Below are 17,970 nucleotides of genomic sequence, written 5' to 3'. Positions count from 1 at the left end.
TAGAACACATCTTGCTGGGAACATTCATACAGCTTGGAAGGACCTAATATGGAAATCTGTATGTTAAGAATTAAATTTACTTGAATACTATAAAGAGGATATATTCTTTTTTTTTAAATTAAACATTATATAGATTGTAGCATTTTTTTTCACTTGCGTTATAAGTTATAACAATATTCTCTTTATCATTTAAGATATTAGAACACGCTCCCGACTGAGTACCCAAATCTTACACAATATGATAGTGGTGTAACGCTCAATTAAGGTTACCGGCAACAGGTAATATTGGTGTCGGTATCGGATTCGACTTGGAATTTGAAAATTATTAGTCATATTAATTATGAGAAAAACAAAAAGGGCCTGATATGGAGTGATCTTTTAATCAACAACATTTTCCCTTATAACGCAATCACGAGTTGGATTGATCGTTACGGAACATCAGTTTCACAGATGATATCGGATATGTTCCTTATGTCTTACTACCACCCCGTTCCCTTTTCACAAATATGACCTACCGAATTAGACTATTTACCGGGTGTTAATAAAACGAGCAACACGATGAGTGAAACATGCGGAGCACCTTATATCATCAACAGTTTTTGGTGGGGTTCGTGTTGTCTTCAGTTTTCTATGTTGTGTCTTGTGTGCTATTATTTGACTGTTTTTTTGGGTTTTTTATAGTCATGGCATAGTCACTTTATTCACGATCTATGAGTTTGAATGTACCTCTGGTATCTTTTGCCCCTTTTTATAAGTTATATATAAAGTTGAAATCAGCGACCTCGTTATTTTAGTATTATAGATGAAAGAGGTAGGGAATGTCCCCAAGGGATCACACTAATCGTGAAATAGAAACATCCGATCAAGACGATGACGATTATCTGTGGTTAAATAGAAGAGACCTCAACAAAATATTTTCTCCACCAGGATCAAACCTTATGGTACACTGAAAAGGTCTGGTCGTGACATGCAAAACCTGCATGGTCTTGGAGTGGACATGAAAATGTAATTAAAATTAACTATTTGTAGACTAATTCTGTAGTACAATTTACGCAATATTTTTTTTTTGTAAATGCATTGCGAAAATAGACGTCGGAAATATTATTATTTGACAACACGTTTAGTTATTCATAACAACCTTGACGAAACACATAATTTTGCAAAAAGAAATGTATAATTAATCTTGTTAATGTGATATGTATTTCTATGATTTAGTGAATATAGACATTTCATATCTTGACTTACATCTAGAAATTGACAATGAGGGTCGGTTGAAGACAAAACTTTACGACAAAAGAGATGATTTCAGCTTTCCAATTGTGAACTTTCCATTTCTAAGTAGCAACATTCCAGCAGCACCTGCATACGGGGTATATATCTCTCAATTGATACGATATTCCCGTGCTTGCATTTCCTATCATGATTTTCTTGATAGAGGGTTACTGCTCACAAGGAAGCTATTAAATCAAGAGTTCCAAATGGTGAAGTTGAAATCATCCCTTCGTAAATTTTACGGACGCCATCACGAGTTGGTTGACCGTTATGGAATAACCATTTCACAAATGATATCGGATATGTTCCTCACGTCGTAACTACAATCCCCTTCCCTTTCATGAATTTGACCTACCGAATTAGACTATTTACCGGATTTGTAATCACATAAGCAACACGACGGGTGCCGCATGTGGAGCAGGATCTGCTTACCCTTCCGGAGCACCTGAGATCACCCCTAGTTTTTGGTGGGGTTCGTGTTGTTTATTCTTTAGTTTTCTATGTTGTGTCATGTGTACTATTGTTTTTCTGTTTGTCTTTTTCATTTTTAGCCATGGCGTTGTCAGTTTGTTTTAGATTTATGAGTTTGACTGTCCCTTTGGTATCTTTCGTCCCTCTTTTAAGCGTGTCAATGATTCATTTTATAAATAATCTTAAACCCCTATTAGACAATTAGTTTGAGAATTAAATGGTTATGAGAATATATGACAGAGCTATCATCTTTCAAATGTCTATAGGGATGTCAGTGCTCAAATTCAAATAACAAGTAGATTGTACTGATATTAAGATACAAACATGAAAGTTCTTTTCTACGATATTCTCCTTTTTTCTTGACTTAAACGAATAGGTTGACAATACAAGCATTTAAAAGTAGAAATCTGTCAAATAACTTCCTCCCACGTATTTTTAAGTTCTTACATCTTAAATCACAATAAAGTAAGTTGCATATATAAAAAATGAAAACAACACGATATAAAGTGCATGCGTCCGAAAAGAAAGGTCGAAAGATACCAGAGGGACAGTCAAACTCATAGATCGAAAATAAACTGACAACGCCACGGCTAAACACATTGTATTTTAGTTTGGAATGGGGATTACTTGACTGTGTAAAGTGTAGAAAAGTCAAATGGTATATGCTGGAAAAAGTCTTAGATTGTATGTACTCTAAAAGATCATTGGATTAATTTAGTATCCACATCTGATACACGCCACCTCTAGAATATGCTGCTTTACAAAAACTTTAAAGCCTTGCTTTGATTTCTGAGTACATTTAGATGTTAATAATTAAGGAAGAGATTTTGTAGGACACTTGGAAGACCTAGCATTATATCGTTGTTGTAAGGACACTTATGTAGTTTAGGTATCCAACATATACAGTGATGGAAGATCCAGTTCTTCATTTTTGATTAAAATTTCAAAGGAACATAGACCAGACCTATGATTATCCAGATTTCCTCTTTGGTAAGTGTTGTGAGGGTATATGTTGTGTTTCCAAGTGAATTGTCGAAACTCTTTTCTGGATCATTACCTTAATCCGAAACGCTCAAACCAAATATTTTAAAGCAAAGGACTCATAAGAACAGTAACAGTTGAAAAGCTATAATATTTATGAGCCAAAAAGGCATACGCGAAAAGTAAATCTATCTAAGATAAACACAATAAACAAAATAGACTTTAGGTACAAACACACTGTTTCTACAATAAACATGTCACTATACAAAATGCAAAACTCCTTGTCATCAATCATTAAGATAGTAAATATATTAATTCCGTTGACTACCAAAGAGTCGTAATCAACACATTCACCTTCGGTTGCTGTATCATTGTCATAGAGTCAACAACATGGTATCATACAAAATTGACTCAAGCACCGACAAAATAGTAGAATTTATTGTAATATTGATGAAAGAGGGGAGACTATATTCAATTATACAGCACCTACCATCAATAGCAACGTAACATAACTCAACAACAGGTAAAGGGATGCCATCTTCATTAGATCCGAACTTATCGTAATAAATGACATATTTTCCAAGTTGATTACAAGGAATTGTCTGAGTGATATTTGGATAAGGACCGTTAGGAGAAAAAGGGTCTTCATAACAGCGATAACCATCAGGTGGTATAGTTGATGTATTGGTCACATATAATTCAAATCCATCCATCCGAATAGCATCTGTAATATTGCAAGTAAATGAATATTATTTTATGGCTGTATACATAGGAGTCAACACATTTAATTGTTAAAGGTTCGCAGAGGAGAAAAACATAAACGCCTTCTCGAGCCTTGCAGGATCTTTCACATTGTATTATGCTTTAATTTATCTATGAATATGTCTTTTTCCGTTGGTATTAAGTTATATATTAAATACGCATACCAATAGTATTGCTTCATGTACACATATGTAGATAATGATGTTGTTTTATAGAAAAAATTATAAATTGGAAAACCATTCCTTGATGGCAATATTAATTTGTAATCATGGTAATGCAATTTATTATAAGGAAACTATCGTTAAATTGTTTGTCGCGGAATAACTGTATGATAATACATGTACTCCTGATTAAGGAAGTTCTGAAAGACAATATATTCAGAACTTACAGAGAAATGCAAGGTATTATATCGTCGAGAATGATTTATAATAATCCCCTTTTCTAAAGAAAGTGGTACATGTGCGGGAGTTTCTCGCTACACTGAAGACCCATTTGTGGCCTTCGGCTGTTATCTGCTCTATGGTCGGGTTGTTGTCTTGTCGCTTTGACACATTTCCCATTTCCATTCTCAATTTTATGTATAAAGTGATGTAGAGTTTTCACATTTCCTTTAATCGTCTGTTCGTTGGTTCGTTTGTTTGTCCTCCACTCCAATTTTCTTTTATCATACCCTACAAATCTTCAATTCCCATTGGTACTCGTAAAACCCTCATGATAATCTTATGAAACCTTTTTATAACCTCCAAAATAAAATATCAATGTGCATCTCTTATTTTGTTTCATAAAAAAACTGTGTTTCTCGTAGAAAATCGTGATTTTTGTCGATGCTTTATAGTACATGTTTCGTCCTGCATTTTTTCTAGTTGTAATCTCTGTCCAGCATTTTTATTTTTCACTCTATTTGGTCCTGTCTTTTTTTATTAGTTTATGCTGACTTTTTTTACAGAAATTACCATCCTGCCTTTTTTTTTACTCAAAACTCCTGTCCTGTCCTTTTTTCAAATTTCATCCTAGCCACAATTAGGATCACGATTTTTTTATCCATTTTATAAATGTATGATTTTCTTATCCCAAGCATAGATTACCTGAGCCATATTTGACACAACCTTTTGGAATTTTGGATCCTCAATGCTCTTCAACTTTGTAATTATTTGGCTTTATAAATATATTGATATGAGCGTCACTGATGAGTTTTATGTAGACGAAACGCGCGTCTGGCGTACTAAATTATAATCCAGGGGCCGTGTCAATGAAAGTATCCTAGGATATGTCCTAAGATATGTCTTAGGACGTTAATTAGGATGGTCTTAGGACGTGTCTGAGACATGTCTTAGGATGTAAAACAAAGCTGTCTTAGGACAGTCCTAACTACGATGGTCCTAGGACCATCCTAACACATTTTTTTAATTGAAAAAATACACTGTGTCTAAACCACACCGGCAAAATTTGCTCGGACTCGATGGTATCTAACATCCGGCACAATGACGGAATACCAATAGACAAAAGAAAGGTAGGTTTCTCCTTATTTTTTTATTTTTTTTTATGATATCGAAGAATATATATACATTTACAACTATTTTCTATTGTGAGATGCAATATTTTCTACAACCGTTCTATATTAACGGAGAAATAAGTCAAAATGCATGTCAAAATGACGAATTGAGTGAACCTTGACTCGAAATTGTTTAATTTCTCGTTAAATTGTTCACATTGTACGGAGAGAAAGGTACGGGAAGATAGATATTGACACGGAGATTGCAAATTTAGTTATTATGAGCATCTCCATAATTGTATCTCTGTGTATGGAACGAAAGAAATGGGTCATGTCAAAATGAAACTGGCCGGTTTCGTCAATGTATACAACCCGGTTTCGTCATAGATTTCAAAATGCATAACCCGGTTTGGTCAAATAAAAAAAATCATAATCGCATTACATTATAATTGATTATTTAACTTTAGCGTTCAAAAGGTGTTTTGTGGGTCGTTGGAAAACAAGTTCGTTCACCGGACAACGGCTTATTATTTATATGAGTCTCAGATTCAAATAAATAATAAGCAAAAACTTGAATTCCTACTCTTATAGAACACAAATATTTTAATTTACTTTGCATTCCGAAATTTTTTAACAGCATATTGAGATTAAAGCTCTCTAAATATGCGTTTTCTATATGAGTTATGGGAAAATATGTTGAACATGTTTAAACTTGAAATTAAAGTTTACGGTCTTAAAAATCGAAACACACAATTGATATGTGATTTTCTCGCACAAAAGGATGGACACCTTTATAAGTAATCTATTCATTCTATGTAACTATGTAATCTTTTCTACAGTCGTTAAAAATAAATCTTCTTAAGGATAAACGTTGATAATAAGACAACTGTATATATGCATGCATAATCGACATAGAAAATGAATGTAGGATTACAACTACCATGCATTAAAATATTTTTTTTATCCCTTATTGTAACTATACTGCTATGTACAAATTAGTATAATAGTCTCAGGTCATCGACAAAATTTAATAATAATTATTTTGTTAACATTACTAAAAAAACGAGTCTGTACTGTCTTCGTTGTGTTATGATGATCGTACACTGACGTTGGTTATCGGACGAGTTAAGGTTTTTTTCATTATTTTTTATTATTTGTTCTTTTGTTGTACTGTTTGTGTCAGCGACAACACTTTGACTCAGTCCATTCCCGAATCACACGCTTGTAATTCCATGGTTGTCTTTTGTTGCTTTATACCATATGCGTTTTGAACATAAAATAGGCAGGTAGTTTTCTTGTTTGAATTGTTTTACATTTATAATTTAGGGCCCTGTTATATATATAATTATAGCTTGCTTTCATGCAGTTTGCGTGTTTTTTCTCATTGTTTAAGGCATATGCTGACCTAAACTTGATTAATTCAACATAATTTTTGTGTCTAAAAGAAAGTTGTCTCATTGTCAATGTTTATGGGATAAGTGGTTACCATCACTTCTTCTTAACAAGACCTAGATATAAATGACGGTCATGTTTTGCAAACCAACTTTTATTCACATTGAAAATACAAAACTGTCAGATATTGTTTTCGAAAGTTATCTTGAAGTTTCAATTGAATTTGAACTACAAAAAATGAATTTGAACTGTAAAAATAATGTGAAAAACATGCCTATGAAAATAAATGTGCCTACCAGAAACGGGGAGAAAGTTACAAATCTCACTGCTATGTTATGGATGCTTAAGTGTGAAAACTCGCTTTAGTGCGCAAGTAACACAGTATATATAGTACCAGAAAATCTGGCAGGACTGCATGCATGATTAATTTGTGCAGAACAGTATAGACTATAGTCGGTTTGGGACTGTTCGTCAATGATTGAATGCATAAATGTATTAATAATTGATAGTAAATATTGTAAACTAAGTGTATATAATATAGTATAGTAAATTAAAATTATGGCACAATCAAAACACATCCTTTTATTTGTCATCTTTACATACTACTATTATAAACAACGAAAATGTAATAATGTTACAAAATAATTAGATACCAGTGTTTGCTATTCAGTATTTATATTCCATTTAAAATTAGTTTGAAGTTGAGTGAAATAAGGGATACGCCTTTCATTAGGAAAATGTGTATTATCATAATTAACTATGTCCAAAAGTGCCCGTTTAAAATAGATATTAACACGCCAAGTTTACTTTACAATAAATATATATTTAAATTCTCGAAAGACAATGTTCAGATCCGTGCCAAAGTTTCTTTTCATAAATTGTTTGTTAAAAAAACCCAAAAAAACCGGGTGATATATATAGACGAAACCGGGTGATTGTGTAGTAACAACATTGACGAAACCGGTTTATTTTAATTTGACATGACCCTTTTCTTTCGTTCCATACACAGAAATACAATTATTGAGATGCTCATAATAACTAAATTTGCAATCTCCGTGTCAATATCTATCTTCCCGTACCTTTCTTTCCGTACAATGTGAACAATTTAACGAGAAATTAAACAATTTCGAGGCATGGTTAACTCAATTCGTCATTTTGACATGCATTTTGACTTATTTCTCCGTTAATATAAAACGGTTGTAGAAAATATTGTATCTCACAATAGAAAATAGTTGTATATGTATATATATTCTTCGATATCATAAAAAAAATAAAAAAATAAGGAGAAACCTACCTTTCTTTTGTCTATTGGTGTTCCGTCATTGTGCCGGATGTTAGATACCATCGAGTCCGAGCAAATTTTGCCGGTGTGGTTTAGACACAGTGAAATATGTTGAGATTGCTATGAAATAGATTTAATGGTATTTTAGTATCTATATGTATAAAGAGAGGGAGGAGGACTTTTATATGGAAAACAATTAACGCAAAATAAAAGTTTAAGATTTAGTATTTATTTTTAGATAATAAATAACGTTGTTTAATAATATGATAAAAGATATATAAATGAATTTAATACGAAAACAAAAGTAAATAGTCACGAAACTTCGTTAAATGCGATATTCGTGCTGCAATTTTAGTCGATGAACTAGTTTTGTCCTTAGGTCCACTCGATTTTATTACATGTATCGAATGAGGATTAGTTAAAGAAAAAAGTCATATTTTCCCCATTTTTAAATTAATATTGCACCGTTTTTAGTTTAGTCGCAAAAATGTTGCTTTAATGCTTGTATGTTTTAGGCTTCAAAAAAGGCAGCACGAAATAATCTAATGTAATACAATTAAATCTTTAACAAAAATTAAAAAAATATTTGTTGTATTAATTTAATTCTCATAACAGTATGATTGTTTAATATTGTATATGTATTTTTAGTATTGAGTTTATGCCATATTTGTTGTTTTTATTACGTTTTAGGACATTGTAACCTTTAGGACTATCCTAAAACACCTATTTGTTTGTCCTAACTTTAGGACCAAATTTAGGACATATCTTATTTTAGGAGACTTTCGTTTACCTGACATAGGACTAAGACGTGTCCTAAGACCATCCTAAGACATGTCCTAGTCCTAGGACAGCTTCGTTGACACGGCCCCTGGTACCTTTGATAACTATTTTATTATTATCTTTGTAATTATGAACATCCTTGTCACTACACATTACAGATTCGATAAAAGCAGGGAAAATATTATTAACAAAAACTATCACATAAATAGTAAATTTTTTTGGTACATGTATAAAGAGGTGAACAAACAAACAAAAAACGCAAAAAGAGACTTTACTATTCGAGGAAATGAATAAGATGTTGATACTTCAGATGAACGATTTATTACTGTAAATTTGTAAATGTCTATGTGATATATTTGCAAAATTGACCTGCAATGGACAAATAGACAAGGTATATCAGCTTATTAATAAATGACAGAATTACCTATATTTTGCCACTGTTTGATTATTGTTGTGATAGTTGAACATGTTGAAATGAAAATGTAAAGAATACACTAAAAAAATGATTAATAAATGAAAACAAATATGATGAGTGAATAAGGTTTAAACTTACTTAATGACGATGTTTACTTTATTTTTTATAGTTAACATTCAATTTCATTGAATATTGAAAAAAAGAAATCAATGTCACAAGCCTACACTTGTTTTTAAGAATAAATCACCGGAAAATATCATTTTGCTGACAATCAAATGTTTAATTCATGTTCAGGAGAAAAAAAAATGTATAACAATGTATATTGTCTGCTATGCCTAAAATACCGTTTTAGAACGATTTAGAACGACGTTTATTTACCCTACTCCCTCTGGCATGTTAAGCTTAGATGGTTTTGGCTAGTATTTTTTAAGAGTCCCTTTTGGTTATATACAACTGTAGATCTTATTAGTTGCACGAATTTATGTATCCCTATCCTTCAAATATTTCAGGTTTACGAGCTGCAAATGAAGTTGAATAAAAAGAAAAGCGCCTCAGCAGCTAAACATTAAAGTGTTACTTAAATTTAAAAACACTGGGTCGATACGTCCGTCGATGGACTGGATAACCTAAAATTACCATCATGCAGCTCAGTAGTCAGTGTTTTAATCATGCCATGATTAATAACAATAATTGTTCTTTTTTTAAATTTCCCGTAGATAAATTCAGAAATCATTCAGAAGCTATAGTTCCAATTCTCTCAGTTAAAATTGACTTTCAATGGACTTTTTATGTCTAATATTCTGGTGATAAAGTTCCTAACATTTCAATGTTTTTGTGCATTCCTTGCTATGAAATGTTAAATTTATGCGTTACTGCTTACGGTAAATCGAGATTTCCCTATTTTTATAGAACAGTTTACCAAACGGTATAATGACATACAAATGTATAAATATACCGGTTTATATATATATCGAAATTATATATTTGTATGTAAATAAACTTTGTTATGAACTAAATGCAGTACTTATATATTTAGGATCCGCTGGAAGATTAGTACTGATGGGTTAAATGAATCCTTTCTTAATAACGATTTTATTTCTAAGACAGTATGTTGCCATCTGTGTGCTTTTTTCGTTAATTTTTCGTTGGGTTGCAATTTCATTGTTAAAACCCCATATTCAAATTTTCCTCTTGTTTGATTAATTTAAAATGATATCAAGGTGTTACAAATGTGACGATAGACCTACAATTATACATGTATAAATTTATTGATGATACTTACAATTTTCTCTGTAGTATATTGTTACATCTGTTATGTATGCAGTGTCGAAGGAAAAAATGAACATCCACCAAGCCTCAGTAATACCTTTTGGTGACAGTTTAGTACTTGAACAATCATCTATACTATATACATTTGATATTGGAGGGTTTATAGCATTTTCTGCTTTGCCTTTAACTGCGTCATTATCAGAACTTTGCGTTGCTGTGCCATTTGGTGTAAGGTTCTCTGTAATATTAGCGGCAAATACAAATGAAAAGCCATTCAAATAGGTACATATTTTGAAGACCTATTATAATTGAAAATACGAATGGCTATGCTCTTTATGACATTTCGAATATAAAAAAAATATCAGTCACATCAATGAGTCCTCATATTTCCATTCAGTCTGTTGAGAGCGTGCGTTGTCGATAACAAACAAAAATTAAGCCTGTTAATGAGGGAATAAAATTGCAATAAAATTTCGAATGTGTTTTTTTCTCGTTTTATTGTTGTGCTCGACTCCCCAAGATGCATTCAAAAATACAAATCGCCCATGATTTGCTTTTACAGAATGTACATTTACACCGATTTGTATAGCATGTGTTAACGAATAAACTAAAAGTCGGGTTTGTGTGACAAGTTTATCAATTTCTGCTGCTCTGCTATATTTCATCTTAGCTTCTGAAATTCCAAATTTTGAAAGCCAACTTGACGGTAAGTTTATTTTACAGCTTTTTAAATGTAGTAGTAACACCACCCTTTATATCTAAATAAGGACGAAAGATACCAATACGATGGAAAAACAACACAACTGAAACACAAACAAAGTTTCGCAAAACACAACATAGCAACCTATGTGAAAATTAAAGTGAAATTGATAATAGGAAGTTGTACATTTGTATAATAGTTGATAATTTATTTAACTGACAAATAATGAAAAACTCACTTTGTGCTGTAACTGTCAAGACAACAGTAGTCTGAATTATCAATGCTAATAACATGTTATTTGTCGATACATCTTCGTATAAATTCAAACTATGTCTGCTAAAATATGAAAACGAAAAATATTATAAGAGAGAACTGTTGTGTAAATTATATCTACTGAAACCAAGTGGAAATGAAAAAATAAAATAAATGCAAATAGATCAAAAATATTATAAAAATAAGAATGTGTTTATAGTACACGGATGCCCCAATCGCACTATCACTGTCTATGTTCAGTCGACCGTGAAATTATAGTCAAAACTCTTATTTGGCATTAAAATTAGAAAGATCATATCATAAGGAACATGTGTACTAAGTTTGAAGTTGATAGGACTTCAACAAAAACTGCCTTGATCAAAAACTTTAACCAAAAACATTAACCTGAAGCGGGACTATCGTTCACTAAAATATCGCCATTTGAGCTTTATCAGGTCGAGAACTCTAGATTTTCTGACGTCAGAATATTTTTGCATAGTAATTTCCAAAACACAAGGCCAATATGGCCTTGAAAAACTGACCAATCGACTCAATGAACTACAATGCATTGTGGGCTACTACGAGTAAACTACTACTTAAAACACGTGGAATAAGTGGGAAAACAGTCAATTAATATATTGTCTGGGACTCTCATTACCAAAGTTTTCATTCTGCAAATATATTTAATGTAAAATATATAACGTAATGTTCAATTTGCATGCTCAGATTAAAAAAATATTGTTTATTGGCTTCACGATTCGACTTTCTTTTACGCCTTGCAAAAGTAGTTGAACCTGTTTTGTGCATTGTTATGAATTGAACCTGCATTAATTTCACGACATGACACAGTGAAATATCCAATGAAGTGACCACTGTCCAGTAAGAAAATCATTTGAGCTCTTTTAAACCTGTATAATGTCATTGCAAAATCATTTCTGCCTAGAAAAACACGAAACTTTCATTGAAACACTTCTTTCTGTACTGAATGTATATTTTTTTTATCAGGACCTGAACTAATAGTAAGAACATCATAATATTCAGTATGCTAAAAAGAAGTGTTATGAAAGCGGCAGGGGCGGGTCCAGTCATTTTTAAAAGGGGGGTCCTAACCATGGACAAAAGGGGAGGGGTTCCAACTACATGTCCCCATCCAAATGCACTGATCGTCCAAAAAAGGGGGTCCATCCCCCGGAACCCCCCCCCCCCCTGGATCCGCCCGACTGAGCGGGTACGATATATAGCTCAATACATTTTTTATAGTTTCATCCATCGATAATAGCCATTTGTTGCTAATTTTATCACAAAATATACCTCAGAGGTGTTTTTATCGTTCGGCTGCTGTCCTGTTGACATATGTAAAATATCTCCAATTTTAAAAGTCTCTGGATCATAGTGGGTGCCATATTACCTATTATTTTCTTTTCTAAAACGTGCTTTGTATATAGAAATAAGAAGATGAGGTATGAGTGCCAAATGAGACATCTTTCCAACAAAGACATAATTTAGTAAAGTAAGCAGTCATAGGTCCAATGCTGAAAATAAGCTATTAATGACCCAAAAATTACTTGGATAAAACAATCCAAACAATAAAAAAAACAACAACAAAAAACGGCCCAATTAAATATATAAAAAGACAAGAAATCTATCCCATCAAAACAAAATATATTGTATCAGTGCCTGTATTTCAGTGGTTGTCGTTTGTTTATGTGTTACATATTTGTTTTTCGTTCATTTTTTTTTTATATATAATTAAGGCCGTTAGTTTTCTCGTTTGAATGGTTATACATTGTCATATCGGGGATTTTTATAGCTGACTATGCGAAATGGGCTTTGCTCATTGTTGAAGGTTGTACGGTGATCTATAAATGTTTTTTTTATTTTCTGTGTCATTTTGGTCTCTTGTGAACAGCTGTCTCATTGACAATCATACCACATCTTCTTTTTTGTTATAGACCCAACGCTGCAATTTTCACAAAACATATCAAATTTTCCACCTTGTCGCACATACATATTGATAAAATCATTACAGCTTATTTCCTAATGTATATGGAGCAAAACTTTGGTTAGCTTGCTTGCTTTATTTGTTTTTTTTTTGTTTGTTTTTTTTTGTTTTTTTTTTTTTTATTGTACAAAATATAAAATATACAAGTTAAACTATACCTATATATATATATTGTTTAAAGATGTCAATCTTATTTTCAAAGCTTGTATAAACAACTATACAAACAAAGCAAGCAAGCCAACCAAAGTTTTACTTTGCAGGTTTAAGAAATCAGCTGTAATGGTTTTATTCAGTTTGGCAAATGTCCGAGCCCGTTAAAAAACGAACAAGCTGAAACTACAGTTGCTGACTTCACTACCTTAAAAAAAGGGAACAGTTTGGAAGTCCCATATACTGAAATGTGACCAACAAAAATACTTATAGATTTTGTTAACACTGCCATGTATGTAAATATTTCTTCGCCTTTTTTACGAACACAAAATTCAAGGATCCCACATTTGCCTTTAATTATCTATACGAACATTGCTGTACTCTTGAATATCAGCACCGGCTGTTATCGACGGCTTACTTTACACCAGTAAGTTTGTCTCATTGGTAATTGTGTTTTTCGCTGTTGTTTCGTTGCTTCTGGTGAACAAATACGTGAAATATCTGTGCCATCATCAAACATGTTAATGGCTATATATCGGGTAATTCAAACCCTTTTTTCTTCGCATAGAAACAACTCTTCGTTAATCTGAGCATGGAAGTTATACTTTATATCACGAACTATAAATGAGGATACTCAAAATGAAAAACTAAGCGAAATTGTGAATCCCGCATTGCACGAAAAAATGTGTTGTATTTCAGTAAATAACACGTGTTCTTGGTTGATTGTAAACACGTAGAAGTCCATCATGCACTGTGACTCATTTAGTGGATTGGTCAAAAACCTTGGTAAAAATAAATTGCGTCACATGTAAATAAACAATTACATGTGCGAGAACATATTAAGTATGCTAATTTATGCATTTCCATATAAGGTAGTGGTCCTGACCTGTTTATGGACTAGCAATAGGTTGTAATTTAGGTTTGATTTGTCGATCCGATATCTCTGCTTGACCAGGATTCGTTACTATCAGAGCTCCCTCTGCCTCTACATCAACGCCTATCACCACGCCCGCGTGTTCTGGTAGATTTTGTTGGCATGACTGTATTGTGTCCGAGAAATCTACGTATTAATCAGAAATAGAAGGAATGGAACTGTATTAATATGGAACACGATGTTGACGTTATTTCTGAGAACGCAGTAAGTTCGCGGTATGAACGTAGTAAAATCGTGGTAAGAACGTGCTATTATCGCAGTAAAAGCGTGGTAAGATCGTGTTGCAATCGGATAACTCGTGGTATGGTCGTAGTGAGAACGTGTTGAGCGTAGAAAGATCTTGATAAGCGTAGTAATTATTAGGTCGCAGAATAAGCGCGTTGAGAACATGGATTAATCGTAGCGGGATCGTTGTAGAAGCGTAATTAGGAGGTAGTAGCATCGTGAAAGCAACGAAAATTAACATTTTCATGCCGCTCATACCGCACCCTCACCACGATCTAAATTTATTTTAGATCGCGGTGAGCGTGGTGCGATCGTGGTCTAGTGGGACTGGGGCTTAACCTGAAATGCACAACTTTTCTACACGCTTATATAAAAGGGCCTTATTTCACATTATGCCAGTTATCCTTAATATTTTAGTTAGTAATTTACATCGGTATAGTTGATTGGTTTTTGCTTAAAATCCCATTTTCCCAATATCATCCATAATCCAGGGTAATCAAAATTTATTCTTCCGCCGAACGAAACAATGTACGTAATATTGGCATGCCTTTTATTAGGAGCACCACATTCACTCAACATTTAACATATTTTATATTAAACATAATAGATAAAAAGATTTCGGTGTGACATAAGACAAACGTTTTAAGGTTAGGTGAAGGTTAACGCCTATAAAAACATCTAAACCCGCTGCATTTGTTTGCACCTATCCTAAGTCGGGAACCTTATCTTGTCGTTGTCGTGTATTTATGTGGTTCATAAGTGTTTCTCATTCTCCTTTGTTTTTATAGATTAGACCGTTACTTTAAGTTTCCTGTTTATTTTTATTTTTTACACTCGTCAATTTTTGGGGCCCTTTATAGTATGCTGTTCGGTGTGAACCAATTGCAAGGCTCTGTGTTGAAGGCCGTACTTTATCTTATAATGGTTTACTTTTTACACATTGTGACTTGGGTGGAGAGTTGTCTCATTGGCACTCATACCACTTCTTCTTATATCTATTATTTTGTAAAAAGCGGAAGGTGGTTTTCGTTATTAACAATTTCATGTAACGCGGCGAACAAATTTCAAGTCATATCAAATACTCCTCCCGAATAAAATGAACAATGTAAAGTAAAGAACGCTGCCATCGATGTGGTCATACAATATAGGGGGAAATCTTACTAGTTAATATAATGACTTAAAACAAAAAAACTAACTTTTGACATTTCGATCATATAGATCATACATATAATTTAAAAGTAGACAGGAAATGCAGCCTTACATCTATGTCTTCTGCTATTATGTAAGCAGGTTTTAGAAAGATTTGTTCGTATTTTATGTTTTAAATAACAAAAGTTGAAGAGGAACAGTCATGTAAACGGTTAAAAATTCTCCCGAATTCAGGCAAATTGCTGTGGAACGAAATAAGTTATTTGATCAAATGCATGTGGGTCAGGTCTTTCTTTTCCGCTGTAGAGTAAATTTCTCTCACAGAATAAATAATTTGATGATGGACCCATTTAGAAGAGTTATTTTTACTGTCTTTTTACTTTCATAGAGAGTTTCAAGTGCAGACACGTGAAGAATGATTAGAAACTAGTTACAGTTTACACTTTGTAAATACAGCTGTTTCTCAAACCACGCCTCTATTGGGGAGATATAAATATTCATAGATATGTTGATTTGTTAACGTACTTGTTCCCATATATGATCTCCGTGTTTCATCTCATAGAGACATCACTTGGGAATTTAACCAGTATAGAAAAACATGGTAGCGCCTAGATTTTAATTCGTAGGAAGTCCAAAGATGGAGGTAAGGGTACATGTAGTATAGAATTTTAGTAGAAGTTTAAACTCTTAGAAGCTCAGGGCATATAAATGTTGAGAATATGCCGCACAGCCATATATTTTTACATTTGAATAAAAATAATAGTGCATATAAACTTTCCGTTCTAGGATATTATTTTTCACGAAACTTCATAGTAACAGTAACAGTTTTAGCAGCAAAAGTTGTTCCTGTAGTTTTACCACACGGTGGGTATGGTTGTCCTGCGAGAGAACGTACTGTGCTGATGATTTGGTCCTGACGGGTGCTGGTGATCAATGAAAAAATGTAAACAAAGACGAAAATGATGATTTTTGACGTTTTCACTCATAAAAAATGGAAGAAAACAGTTGAGATTTTTCTTTCTATACCGCAATCCACACGACAAAACTATTTTGTGAAAAAAACATTGCAATTTATTAAAATTTAGCATTTTCTCAATTTATTCATGTCCTGATACTGTGCTGGTGGGTCCTGTCATTGTGCTGGTGGGTCCTGATACGGTGCTGGTGATTTTGGATAAGAAGTTGGTCATATTTGAAACAAATGTTACAAAATCAATAAAATTGGGCAGATAATTGTTGTCAATAGGATCTATGACTCCTATTTTAGCTCTTGTGCATCCATTTGGCTGTTTAATGTGTGTTTTCAAATGATCGTAACTTGTATTAAATAATTACATAAAAGGGCAACATCTTTCGTCCAATATCAGATAACAATATATAGTATCTAAAATAAGAATAGTTTATTAAGATATTAAATGCCCCTTACATTGATGCTTCAACAATGATCAAAGCCCATGCCGCATAGACATGTTTGTTAGCGCTCCGCATACCCCTCCCCACTTCCATCCAACCAATCCTCCTCATTTCCTCCTTCATTGTTACAGTGGTGTACCAACACAACAATTTATTACATAAAATAATAACACAAAGACACACATTATTGAATAACGAATGCTTGCAGATACCGAAAGCTAGTTCAAAGCTGCATTTTCAACTAATAGATAAACCATGTTCTCATATACAAAAATCCCAATCGTGTCGATGAAAAAAGTCTCAAAACTTAAGTTCACATTTCAATGTTTGATGAAGAAGAACTTTAAAAATGTGCAGTGAATCTTGTGCTCACAACATTTATTGTCATAATTATGTTTACATAAGACTTATAAAGGAATTAAGCAGGTACCAGGAAATATTTTACAGTTCAATTTAATGATCATGAATGGAAGGAAATGGTATGGAAGTTACATAGGACAAAACGAAATTGATAGTATTTTTGGGCGAAAGACTTAAACGCTTCTTTGCATTATATAGTACAGCTCTTCTATAAAAGCATGCAAAAAAACTTTGATTGACTTGCATGCTATGTTTGCTTGGATGTTTTCAAACAATAGGTAGGCGGAGTTTCAATACATACTGGGATTTGATTGGACAAATACAAACTGACAGGAATTGAAGTTAATGTTTATTGTCCAAACAAATTGTAGTATATAGTAAACAGACTACTTACCTGTCGTTTACAAACATACAAACAATCATAGCAAGCAATTTAATCAATGGTTTGCTTTGCATATATTTATAGAAGAGCTGTAAATTCTAAAAAAAGAAATTTTGTTGTCGTAGATGGTTAAATCCTCAGTAAAATCTCAATAACTTTGTTGGAACGAGTAAAGGTTTTAAATCAAATTTTCGTGGACTTTTTAGCTTCCACCCTGACGAGGTATGTTAGCTGTTCTTATGCTGTTGCACCTGACGCACGGATACTTTCCGTTTCCATCTTCTTTT

At 32.9% G+C, this 17,970-nt stretch overlaps 1 protein-coding gene across 1 annotated transcript in view; it reads right to left on the bottom strand.

The window, feature by feature from the left end:
• Nucleotides 1-17,970, bottom strand: part of LOC139514529 (plexin A3-like) — a 68,415-nt gene that overhangs the window by 38,954 nt on the left and 11,491 nt on the right. Inside the window, exons 2-4 of the mRNA XM_071303893.1 lie at nt 11,055-11,152; nt 10,130-10,354; nt 3,215-3,448 (exon numbers count right to left, since the gene is read on the bottom strand). Of these exons, the coding sequence (XP_071159994.1) occupies nt 3,215-3,448; nt 10,130-10,354; nt 11,055-11,109 (514 nt within the window). The 5' untranslated portion in view covers nt 11,110-11,152. The remainder of the gene's footprint in view (nt 1-3,214; nt 3,449-10,129; nt 10,355-11,054; nt 11,153-17,970) is intronic.

The sequence above is a fragment of the Mytilus edulis genome, chromosome 1, assembly GCF_963676685.1.
Source record: "Mytilus edulis chromosome 1, xbMytEdul2.2, whole genome shotgun sequence".
Classification (NCBI taxonomy): domain Eukaryota; kingdom Metazoa; phylum Mollusca; class Bivalvia; order Mytilida; family Mytilidae; genus Mytilus; species Mytilus edulis.
Note: the sequence above shows the minus strand (reverse complement) of the source record. Positions and strands in the feature narration are given on the sequence as shown.